At 34.5% G+C, this 11,887-nt stretch overlaps 1 protein-coding gene across 2 annotated transcripts; it reads right to left on the bottom strand.

Moving 5' to 3' along the window:
- Window positions 1–253: 253 nt before the first annotated feature.
- On the bottom strand, window positions 254–8,769 carry LOC131146611 (cold-responsive protein kinase 1-like). 2 transcript variants are annotated; one of them, XM_058096309.1, is made up of 7 exons: window positions 8,611–8,769; window positions 6,868–6,987; window positions 4,533–4,648; window positions 4,191–4,401; window positions 3,870–4,107; window positions 1,980–2,130; window positions 254–887 (listed from the first exon to the last, which is right to left on the bottom strand). In XM_058096309.1, the coding sequence occupies exons 2-7, from the start codon at window positions 6,938–6,940 to the stop codon at window positions 528–530; spliced, it is 1,149 nt and encodes a 382-aa protein (XP_057952292.1). In that variant the 5' UTR covers window positions 6,941–6,987; window positions 8,611–8,769; the 3' UTR covers window positions 254–527. The 2 variants fall into 2 exon arrangements, with proteins under 2 accessions (XP_057952292.1, XP_057952300.1); XM_058096317.1 differs by lacking the exon at window positions 8,611–8,769 and adding an exon at window positions 8,359–8,575.
- Between the last annotated feature and the right edge of the window lie 3,118 nt (window positions 8,770–11,887).

The raw sequence follows: 11,887 nt of genomic DNA, 5'->3' as shown, positions 1-11,887 counted from the left end.
TTTTGCGGTAGACAATATCGAATTGAACCACCCTTTTCCATAAAGCTTTCTTGCCCCCTTTTTGTTTGCAAGAAAATACAAGAGATGAATTGTCATTCGAAATCATTTTTCATTTGAATAGTTTTCATTTCCTATCCAAGCATTGTCTAGCCGAAGAAAAGAGGACAAAAAAGGACTACAGAGAAGAAACATCAAGACAGCTGCAGTTGAGAAATGCATGCATGGTAAAAGTAAAACACGACTTAAAGAGGCATTTTATTCCAGTGAAAGCAAGAAATTTCTCATTTACTTGAGGAGAACTCGGTACAAAATTACAAGAAAATGGAAGCAGTTCCTTATTAAAATTGGAAAACTCCTCTGCCTGAATAACCAATGCATACAGGATGAGCAGGACAGCAAAGGCGGTAAGGATGAATCAAAAGAAATAGAACAGAAAGAAAATCTAAATCTCTAACGCACCACATAAAATTTATAGGAGGAATTTTACAAATGGGGAAATTAAAAAATATATATATGAAAAACCCGAGTCAGTTACTTCGATCATATATGGAATTAAAGGTCATGGTAGCACATGAGGTGGGCATGTTATCTGACGACAAGGATGAATTTTCAAGCTTGCTGGAGAATTCATCAAGCTTTTGTTTCTCTCCTCTATAAGTCATTAACTCTGTAAGTAGGCCAGGTTCTGTTATCTGCTTGTCATCCAGATCAATCTCTGCAGTTAGCATCTGGACCACAGTAGACATCCATGGACGGAGTTTTGGCATCATTTGGGTGCAGAGAAGACCGATTTTTAAATATCTGCAAGCCTCCTCAACATCAAAATCCCTATTCAATGATGTGTCCACTAATGTCACCAGCTTCCCAGTCTCATACAATTCCCATGCCTACACCAGGAAAACCAACATGAGTGGGCATGATTGAGCTAGAGAGCTAAGCATACAGTTTGCACTAGTGGTTTTTTTGTGATGACTTGTGCACATCATCTTCTACTCATGGGATAATGCACCATAAAGATAATCTCATAAAACATAAATCTGTTTCTCAGATGCTTACATGAGTAACTTTAATAAGTCAAAAGTCAATTTACTGTTTGCATGAAAGGAGCAAACTTATGAGGTTTTAATAATCCCATGGACCTTGACATTTGATCTTTGGGACACTTATATATCCTCCCTGGTTTATCTTATTGCCAAATCACATGAAAGGTCAGTATCATTTTGCGGAATCTCAAGAGAGGTCTTTGAATTCGAAACCTTAAGTGAGGTTCGCTTCTTTTTGCCAAGCCTGAAGGGAGGCTCGTAAATTTTTAAAACTTCAGAGGAATTCTACATCTTTTCGCCAAATCTCAAGAGAGGTTAGTGTCTATCTTTTCCCCTTCTTATAATGGTACTATTTGCAATAATGGATTTGTAAGCTTTAAATACTATAAGTCCAAACACACAATGAAGCCATTTACGTGGGACATCATCATAGCAGTTCCTCAATAATTTGTGGACGTTGTAGATAGCTAAAATTGGGATTATGTTCAGTTATGTTTAGTGTCCAATATTTCTAGTTTCAGAAGGCTGACTGCATATGTCTAAATGGATAAAATCAAATGTAAGTACTGGAAGGTTTTGTTCCATAGGCATAGCCTCAAGAATGTCAGTCATGTGCATGCAAAGAGTTTCCTTTCCTCTTGTTTTTGAATCTGTACAAGGGCAACTCCAGTGCTTATTGTAGATGTTTCCTGGATACAAATTGACCCAGTAGATGAACCTAAGCCGGTACATTAAAGTCAATTAGATCATCAAGTTTATTCATCAAGAGCTGGCTCTTAATTTCCATGTGTGTGCGCGTGCATGTTTGTGATTGCAAAACAGCATTCATTTAATCATTTATCTACTAATAAAGTCAATATTTTCAAAGTAGAGAATGCAGGCAAACATCGTTCCAAAATGGGAGGAAATTTTGTTTACGGTCCAATCATTGCATACCCTTTCAAGCAGATATTGTTCGTTGGCGGGTAATCGTGAATCCCTGTTGCATCTCCCACTAACAATTTCCAGAAGGAGAACACCGAAACTATAAATATCTGCTTTCCTTGTCAACTGACCTCGAAGTGCATACTCAGGTGCCAAATAACCTCTAAAACAATTACAAACAGATGCTCAAATATATTAGTAATAAGAAAGAAAATTAGCCCATAGCAAATAACATATCCAAGGGTCACAACTCACATGGGTAGCACACACAGATTATAGGAATCATATCGTGCTATACGAGTTTTAAGCTCAACCTTATAAATTACAACGAGCTTCATTCCTTGATACAACTTGTATAATTACTTTCCACTGTGATGTGTATAATCATTCTGATAATAATAGAGGTTGTAACATAAAGATTAAAATATTAAATATGTCAAGTTGTGGACCTCTTTTGTTGGCTTCACATAAGTTTGCTTTGGTGAGAACTTGTATACTCCCTCACTAGGTGGAGGCATGACTTGGAATGTATTTGTACAGAATTTTCAAGATTGGTAACTACAGAGTACAGACTATCTCTTCAGATATATGTACACACACACACACACACACATATCTGTGTGTGTCTGTGTGTGTGTGTCTGTGTGTGTCTGTGTATTGACTAGGTATACAGCATGCTAGTGGACATGAATAAAGAAGAGTGCAAGGGGGATACTTGATAATGCCATGTTTCAATGTCAAATCTTACTATAGGAAACTTGCCAAGAAAAACACTTTAGTGGAATTGCTAATTTCCCATGGAATTCAGAAGATTTAAGTACCCAAATAAGGTGGCTTTTTTTTATTTTTCATACTCAAATCAACGTGAGAGAGGGTTTTGACCATTGATAAACTCAAGAAAGGTGGTACATCGTGACTGACAGATGTTATCCTTGTAAAAAAAATACAGCTAAACTGCTACAAAACAAATTATTACATTGTTCTTCAGGAAGACAACAATGGGAATTTAGTCCCTCTTTGGGATATCTAGGGAAGCAGCATAATCTAGAATGAATGTGAGTGTGGAGAGGGAATATGTTCTTGTACAAAGAAGATAGCCCTTTTCTGTCCTGAAACAGCTTTGATACTACTCAGCATTTTCTATTGCTCAGTACCTCGCTTGCTATATGCAAGGAGACAACAAGCACCACACTCTTCCCAAGCCATTTGGCATACCCTGAATACGGAGGGAGAGGATTAGGATAGCTTTAGAAGAAAGGGATTTTCTAACTGCTCAAACTGTTTTACTTGCGGTTTGAATAGGATATGTTGCTCTGATCCCATGTGAAGCTCAAGCCAACACAGCAAGGCATTTTTTTTTTCTTTTTTTATGCATTTCTACAGATTTATTTATATTTTATTTTGTAAATGACATTTTTATTGGCACCCCTTTAGTTCCTTTTTATGAATTGGAGATTAGGCGCCAGAACTAAATAGAATAATAGATCTCAACTTAGAAACATTCAATTTCAGAACTAATCTATATTGAATAAACCATCCAAACCATGCGCAAAAAGAAAAGAAAAAACAAAACAGTACAAACTGCGTTACAATAAGAATAGTAATCTTTCATATGTATCATAAATTAGTCCCCTCCTTTGCAATAACATCTGGCAATTTTTTAACAGTTATAAAACTGCCTCTCTGCATAAAAGTAGGGGTAAGGCTGCGTACACTGTGACAACCAACCCTCCTCTTAGACCCTTTATGGCTGGGGGGGACGCCCTTTACTCCAAACAATGTGTTTCAATATTCAGTTTTTATGACTCATGATCAGATAACAGTCACAAGTCATCAAATTTAAATTTTATGAAAAATTTAAAGCACTATTGAAGCAGGTAGAGTAGGAATCTATGGACTCACGCTGTTCCCGCAACTCGTGTACTAACATGAGTCATATTGGCTGGGATAAGTCTTGCGAGGCCAAAATCCGAAATTTTGGCTGTGAGGTCGTCACCAAGAAGGATATTGCTTGCTTTGATGTCTCTATGAATAATATGTGGCCGGACTTCCTCATGAATGAATGCGAGTCCCCGAGCAATACCAATGCAAATATTTGACCTTGTTTTCCAATTAAATTGAATGGTGCTTTGGCCTCTACCTAAAAGTTATGACAACCTAAATGAATACTTGCTCTACTAATGTACTAAGGTTTTTAAATCAAGAAAAAACTTAAGAATCTACCTAAAAGAGTTTGTGCAAGACTATTTTTCTCATGATACTGATAAACCAAGATTCTACTGTCTCCATCCACACAGCAGCCATATAACTGGACAAGGTTTTCATGCTCAATTGCAGAGATCACATTTAGCTCTGTCAAGAATTCCCGTAGCCCCTGACTTGACTCAGCTGAAAGCACCTTTATTGCAGCAACAGTGCCATTTTTTAGCCTTCCCTGTCCATCCCAAAAAGGTTTTGAATAGATTCAATCAGTCATGAAGGGGAAAAAATGTCTAGGGAACTTTAAAGGTAACAATTATCAATAAGCATTTTCTAGGAGTGAAGATAAAACTATAAGTCAATCACCTTGTAGACAGAACCAAAGCCTCCTTCCCCAATTTTATTATCTCGACTAAAATTTTCTGTGGCATTTTGTAATTCTTTGTAAGTGTACCGGATAACATTGTGGAAACCTGAAATCTCTGTGCCCATATAAAACTGTGTTAGCAATGCTAGCACGAATAGAAGCCACACTTATTATAACAGTTTATTGAGTGACTGAACCCTCATTTCTGTCATAAGGAAAGATAAAGAAGGTTAGGGTCTGTTTAGTTGTTGAAATAATTTTCATTTTCCATTTTCAGTTTTTCCAAACAATTTAAAATTCTCACCTTGTTTTTCAGTTTTCCAAAATTTATATGGAGAACTTGGAAAACAGTTGCTTTCTCACTTTTATATACAAATGTCAGAAAACTGGAAAACAAGGCGGCATTTTTTGCATTTCTTTGGAAAACTAGGAATAGAAAATGAAACTGTTTTCCACAACAACAGGCCCTTAAATGTTCAAAGGGATTGGAAGCAACAGAAAACAACAAATGAAGTAAAGACTTCCATTATCTAGAAACCAATCATATTGTGGGTGCTTCTCTGAAAGCTCTGAAGATAAACTTTCATTTGTAGATAGAATTATAGATGGATTCATCACATAAATGATAGTAGAAACTTCCATGGTTCAACATTCCTTTCAAATTAAAATATATTTCGAGCACATTCCATGAGGGTCTTCCAGTAATGTGAAGAATTTGATGTAGAGGTAACACAAGCAATGGCACACCATTGCAAAGAGTAACCCAAATTAGAAAAAAAATACATTTAACCTATGTTTGGGGTGTTTGTTTTTAGTCCCACATCGGCGGGAAGGTTTTTTTTAAGCCTTTAGTTTGAGGGTATATAAGGTGCTTCCCTCACTATTTGTAAATACATCTCCCATTTTTGTAGAGTTACAAATAGTATTTCTACTCTAGGGTATTTCTAATTATTATTGGTAATTTGAAATTTGCCCAAGTTGTAATTTTCTAGAAATAGTGAATTGACCATCGGCGCTCAAGGACGTAGGTAATTCTTTACCGAATCTCGTAAATTCTTGTGTTGTACTTTATTACTGTTTTGATTATTAGTTTCTGCATTAATTTAGTTTGGTTATATATTCAATAGCAATAGTTATAATATTAGTGTTTGACATAAGTGGGGTGCCCAACACAACATGGGGGGAGGCCTTGGATTTGGATTTGTATGGATTTGGAGAAAATATAGTATGAAATGGTATTGAATTTTGTTCAAATCCACCCAAATCCAAATCCAAATCCAAGACTTGAAATCCATACTCCCAAACACAATATTATATTTTGTTAATTATATTAAATGCCTTCACGACTTATTTCATAATAGATCAGATGATTTTGGTGGAGAACAACCAAATTAGCAGCCTAGACTAACTCCAACACCCTCCCCCACCCCCCACCCCCAAAAAAAACATATAAGTAAATAAAATAGAGGGGGATAACATTATTACTGTAAAGAAATACCTAGGTAACTTCTTTTTTTTTCTTTTTCCCTTGAAAAGGTAAAGTTCGCATTAGCATTATAATGACAAAACTTCATTGTACTCAGGAATATGATCTCTTAGAACTTAAAAGAAAGGAGACGAGGAACTGGCATGGATTAGACACTGACAGTGCTATTTTCTGGAATATAAAGCATGTACATGCAAGCATGATGATGCTGAGGCTGCTATTGGTAATGATGAGTATGTTCGAGGGTGAAGGAAAGTAGTGAATTTTTCTGTTAAGTAGAAGTTTCCTGCAGTATGACTATGGAGGCCCTTCTTCATGACATCTTACTCTAAATTTTTTCCTGCAATTTTCGAAAGAAACTTAATTTCATGGAAACAAAATGCTCACTTCTGCAAACTCTTGAGAAAATTGAAACTAAGGCCGAGTTATCCAAAAACAGTATGGTAACACCAAATAGAGTTTTAAACCCTAGGCCACAGGCCACCCAACAAGTTGTTACCCCAACAAAATAGGCAAGTGGCAAAGTGGGAAGTGATTTATTTGAAATCAACCACTGCAGTGCCCAAGCCATCTTTTGAATTAGGAAATTTTACTTCATGGCCTTCTTCTTAGAATATGATGTAGCTTGTTTCTTAAACATGGTGAAGTGGAGCTAATATGGCAATTGACATTCCCCAGTTGGTTTATTTCAACTCACAAGCGATTTTAGTACCATGCATGCTTGGAAAAGAATTGATAGAATTAATGGCAGCCACACAAACTGTTTTAACTGGCTGAAGTTGGTTAATAGTATTTGATGCCATTAGTTGGAACAAAGAAAACCAGAATAAAATTGTTAAATCATGTACCGTCATCAATGTCTACGTGTCCTTTTGTTTTACGATTGGATTTTTTTTTGAAAAAGAAAGAGCAGCAAGTCATCACTACGGCTTTATGATGAGCAATACCTCAAATCCACAGTCAGACTCCTGCCATGTCAAAATGAAAAATCAAGGGCAAGCATGTATCATGTGTCATTATCAAACAATACCCACACTAGCAATAATGATAACAATGAAAACAATTATATTATTGCCAGTGCTACTTCAACAACCAGCAGTTCTTGTTAATTAAGAAGAATGAAAACTTTATAAAGAAAGGAGGTGCTTAGAAGAAGGATATATCCCCAATATAAAAAGAAACGGAAATGGGTAAAAGAAGAAACACAAAAAGAAAGTCGTATATCCGTTAGCAATTCAAGAATGAATGTTTCTATGGAGAGAAGTACTTCACATAAACATGGATTCCTTTTGTTGTCACCAAACAATATTCAGAGGATAGTTCTATCCCACTTGAGTATCTCCTTCCTAGAAATTTGTATACTGTGTAACCTATCATGTAAGCTTTTAAACTTATACATTCCAATGGCAGTAAAAACTTGAATTCCCAAAAGGAAAACATCATTTGATAGAGTATGGACCCAGACAACGGTACTAATTGCTCATCAGTAGCTGCTATGTTTTGTTCTTTGTTAAGTTGCAAGAATGGTAGTAGCAACAGTAGTTGTAAAAAACAACAACAATAACAATAGCTCATCCAAATTCACAACTCTCCACGACCTAATTCCAGCTAAGAAGTAATCTATTATGATATTATCTTTTAAAAAATTTGAAAAAAAGGAGTATTAAGCTTAGTATGCTACTTGTTTGACATACTCATAAACACGGAACTTGCGCAGGTCACACATTTACCATGCCAGTTCGGAGTATTCATAAACACAAAATTATACATGTTCCACTTAATTATCATGCCATGGACCTCACATATTTTTTACTCCTTTTAATAGCCCATTAAAATACTAGATATAGCACAATAGCCAAAAATATGTCGAATTGAATCTCAGCTAGCTTAATTTGGGAGCGCCAGCGCAAAAAAGATTGCAGCTACCGAAACAACAGAACAATGAAGATAAGAAAAACCATCCTGCACATATGAGAGTCCAGGCAGAAAAAAGAAACCCAAGGACAGAGAAGTGCTGAATATATTATGAATAAAGGCAACTAATAGAAAGTCAACTTATAGAACGCAAGGCAAAAAAGAACATATTAAATTCCAACAAAAGGGTAATTGGGAATTCTTTTATTATTCCTGTCACCTAAAAATTATACATACATATATATATATATATATATATATATGTATATATACGAGACGGGTGAGAGCCAAACAGAACATGGGCTCTGGTACAGAATCCATATGTTAATACTTCATTCCCATGCTACAATAACACAATAGCCTAGCAAGAGAAACCAAGGAAGTGGATCAAAAATAGAAAAAGGAAAAAGAAAATCTTAAAATACTTGGTTTAATGAAGAGAAAACAGCTAGGTAAAACCCAATTGAGTCTAATGTAACTACTAGGCCCAGTTAAGACGAATCATTCATTTTTTGGAACCCAAGACGACCAAAATCTATAAACCAACAATTTTTTTCTTTCCCCTTTTTTACTTCACTTCTTCTCTTCCACTTCATGCACGTTTTCTCCAGTTTCTCGACAACCAAACAGAAGGCATAGGTACCCCTGAACATAAGAAACCCAGAAATGAAGCTCACCTCAGGTTGTATGTAGCTCCAGTCCAAAGAAAGACGGCAGAGAGAGAGAGAGAGAGAGAGAGAGGAATGGCGGGCCTGTTGACTCGCTGGATTTCTCGGGCACCGAGGAAAAGGGCGTAAAAATATAATATACAACTTCTCCACTGAATTTACAATAATATGTCTTATTGCCCCTGAACTTCTTACATATTATATTTTGGAGTATGCGATGAGCATCTATGATGACGTCAGATTTTTGTTCTCAATTTTTTTTTCCTTTTTATTTAAATAAAAAACCTTAGAAAAACCACACCCAGGGCATTAGAACCATGGACTTCTCCATATTGAGTTAGTCAACGAACTACAAAACTCAAAGCTCGAGTTCTTTTTGTTTAAATTTCTTGATTCATCGTTACACCTATGGGCTTATAGACGATTAATTTTTTCAAATAATTTATATTAATCATTATATTTTATCCCGTAATTTTCACAATGAAATAATAAATTCTTCCTATTAATTTTTATTATTTCTATCAAAGGATAAATTTTTCATTTTAATATATAAAAAAATAAATGTCGAGTGCTAACGATGTCTTCTAGAGTGCCAATAGTATCTCTCTTTTTAAAATGTGTGGTATTATCAATAGGTACATGTAAAAAGACTCATTTTTATTTTTATTTTTTCTTTTTATTAGTATAATTAAAAAATTATGCTCAGAATTTTCACATGGTTTTATTTGTCATTAAGTCTGAAATATTTGTGAAGTTTGTCATTTTAACTAATATAATTGAAAATTTGTACTCGAAATTTTATATAATTATATTAGTCATTGAGTCTAACAATGTTAGTAACGCTTGTTAAGGCATATAAAAAATGTTGAGTTGGCTATATGCATATCACTAATTATTAGGGGTCTAATTTTTTAAAAAAGAATAAAAATAATTAAGGAATAAAAACTTAGTTAAAAATGTGGATATTGCTAACTAGTCGATAAATTAATACGCTTATTTAGTCATCGTTCAATGAGTGATATTCTTAAAAATGAGATAAGAAGATTGCAGTTTTTAATATTCAAGTTTTAAAACAATGTCTAGATAACATAAATAATTTTAAAATATTGTATATATCTTAGCAAATCTATAAATAATATTTAATTATTTTGGATGAAAACTCTAATTGCAAAATTGGTCTATTTTATTTTTATTATTATTATTATTATTATTATTTTGATAATTCGAGGATTCCAGCCACTATCGCGCCACTTCGGACACTATGGTGCGGCACCAAATTCAGGAATGAAAGTCGTCCGTCCATTAACGCACTCCTGATAATTTACTAGGGTAAACTTTCAATAGGAAATCAAACTCGTAACCTTGAGGTCACCAAAGTCGTAAGTTACCCTTACCATTTGAGTCAATCTAGATGGGCTTAGTTTTATTATTGAAGTCTCTCAAAGAGATCTTAGTGATTAAAATATTGATACTTGTATTTGTTGTGTCTAGCATCCCACTTGTGTCAAACACTAATACTATAACTAATGCTATTGAATATATAAAAAAAAAAAACTAATTAAAGCAATGCATAAACTAATAATAAAATACGACGATAAAGAACAAGACAAGAATTTACGATGTTCGGTACAAAATTACTTACGTTCTCGGGCACCAACGATCAATCCACCACTTCCAAATAAATTACAACTTTGAGGTGTGATTTATAAATAGAGATGTGAACTCTTTATATAGGTTCAACCTCAAATCCAAAAAACATTTCTCACCAATGTGAGAAATACAAAAAACTTCTAAACAACTTTCCCACCAATGTGGGATAAACAAAAACCAACAAATCTCCATTTTGATGATAAATTCAACAAATTTTTCAGTCACCAATACTCTCAGGAGTTCCACATCATCGGCGCCTTCCAAAAATATTCAGACTTGCAAGATATTGATCAAGTCCAAATAAAGTTTGAACTTGATTGTTGTCACAATCTTGGTCAACATATTTGCGGTATTTTCAGTTTTAGTAATCTTCTGAAGGAGTATTTTCCCTATATAAATTATATCTCATATAAAGTGAAACCAAACATCAATGTGCTTCATTTGTGCACAATAGACTTGATTTTTTGCCAAATGAATAGCACTATAACTATCACAGAACACAACAATGTGCTTTTAAATAACTCCCAAATTTTCAAGTAAATCTTACAACCAAATAGCTTCCTTAACAACTTCTGAAGGCGTCATGCACTCTATTTCTGTTGTAGACAAAGCAATGTTAAACTTTAAGGTCTCAAACTCACTAAACCATTAGCAAATGTAAAAGCATATCTAGTAATTGATCAACGTTTATCCATATCACCTGCAAAATCAAAATTCACATATCCAACAACATGTTGATCAACAGTATTATTTTTCTCAAATACTATACCAACATCAATAGTACTCATAATGTATCGTAAAATTCATTTCACAGCTTGCCAATACACTTTACCCGGATCATGCATATACTTGCTCACCATACTAACAGCTTGTGAAATATCAGGTCTAGTACAAATCATTGCATACATTAGACTACAAACTGCATTTGCATAAGGAACTTATGACATATACTTACGTTCCTCATCTGATTTAGGAGATAAAACTGTACTAAGTTTGAAGTGAGTAGTAAGCAGAGTGCTGACTGGTTTTGATTGTTCAGATATGTCAAAACTTTGAACTACCTTCCTCAAATACCATTTTTGAGACAAACTAACTCTTCCTCTCATTATATCTCTGTGTATCTCCATGCCAAGTATCTTTTTTGTTTCACCAAGATCTTTCATCTCAAACTCTTAATTTAACTGACTTTTTAACTTGTTGATTTCTTCCTTGTTCTTTATGCCTAGCACCCCACTTGTGACAAACATTAATGCTACAACTAATGGTATTGAATATATAAAAGATCAAAGCAATGCAGAAGCTAATAATAAAATACGATAAAGAACAAGATAAGAATTTACGAGGTTCGGTTAGAATTACTTACGTTCTCGGACACCAATGATCAATCCACTACTTCCAAGCAAATTACAACTTTGAGGTGTCATTTATAAATAGAGATGTGAGCTCTTTATATAACTTTTACTTCAACCTCAAGTCCAAAAAGATACTTCCCACGAATGTGGGACAAACAAAAAACTTTAAAACAACTTTCCCACTAATATGGGATAAACAAAAACCAACAGTATTAGTGACCTCAGTGAACACATGCAGGCTTGGAGTCTAATCACTTTGATAAGTGATGAAATAAATATGTGTG

This window comes from Malania oleifera, chromosome 1 (assembly GCF_029873635.1).
Source record: "Malania oleifera isolate guangnan ecotype guangnan chromosome 1, ASM2987363v1, whole genome shotgun sequence".
NCBI lineage: Eukaryota > Viridiplantae > Streptophyta > Magnoliopsida > Santalales > Ximeniaceae > Malania > Malania oleifera.
Note: the sequence above shows the minus strand (reverse complement) of the source record. Positions and strands in the feature narration are given on the sequence as shown.

Coding starts and splice junctions, on each gene's coding strand:
- LOC131146611 (XM_058096309.1), bottom strand. CDS start 6,940: ATGACTTGCTGCTCTTTCTTTTTCAAAAAAAAATCCAATCGTAAAACA. Junction 4,108..4,190: donor TCTTGCACAAACTCTTTTAG/GTAGATTCTTAA, acceptor CATAACTTTTAG/GTAGAGGCCAAAGCACCATT. Junction 888..1,979: donor AACAATATCTGCTTGAAAGG/GTATGCAATGAT, acceptor TTCCTGGTGTAG/GCATGGGAATTGTATGAGAC.